Source organism: Penaeus monodon, chromosome 22 (genome assembly GCF_015228065.2).
Source record: "Penaeus monodon isolate SGIC_2016 chromosome 22, NSTDA_Pmon_1, whole genome shotgun sequence".
Classification (NCBI taxonomy): domain Eukaryota; kingdom Metazoa; phylum Arthropoda; class Malacostraca; order Decapoda; family Penaeidae; genus Penaeus; species Penaeus monodon.
Genome location: NC_051407.1, coordinates 4,529,644 through 4,530,180, shown reverse-complemented (window position 1 = coordinate 4,530,180; position 537 = coordinate 4,529,644). Strand labels below are relative to the sequence as shown.

The 537-nt window shown below is 54.2% G+C and overlaps 1 protein-coding gene across 1 annotated transcript; it reads right to left on the bottom strand.

Moving 5' to 3' along the window:
* On the bottom strand, positions 1-531 carry LOC119586836 (the record flags this gene model as incomplete). The annotated part of the gene is given in 1 exon segment (XM_037935564.1): positions 1-531. A coding segment is annotated over 1 exon segment (359 nt), but the record flags the coding sequence as incomplete, so codon positions are not given.
* Between the last annotated feature and the right edge of the window lie 6 nt (positions 532-537).

Sequence of the window (537 nt, the reverse complement as noted above, 5' to 3'; positions counted from 1 at the left end):
TCTGTGCTGCTCACCATCATGGCGTCGCCGTCGCTATTCCGCCCCTCCAGGGTGTCGTCGTCGCTGTCCTCGCCCTCGCTCAAGTAACTCGTGCCGGAGTCGCGGTTACTCGAGTCGCTCATGGCTGTCTTGTGAGTGTCCGCGCAGGCCTCGCCTTCAGCGGACGAGTCGGCGCGCGGATGATTTTCAGCTTTCAAATCAGCACTGGCTTCTCTTTCGGAAGAATTCTCTTCAATCACTTTAACACTGACTTTAATCGCTTTTTCTTGAGAACTTTGGTCACCTCTCGCTTCACTCACGACTAAGTCAACAGCACTCCACTCCTCATCGCACTCAACACTATTTGCACTTCTCAACATCAAAAGACTTTCCAAGACCTCATCGTTATTCCCTCGCCTCTCTTCTTCGCCTTCGCCTTCGTCAGCGCACTCATCCGGGGACTCCTCGCGGCCTATCTCATCCCGGTCACGCTCGCTCACTTCGCCGCACTTATCACTTCCCCTGATAAGTTCATTATCATCGCCACCTGCGTCGTGA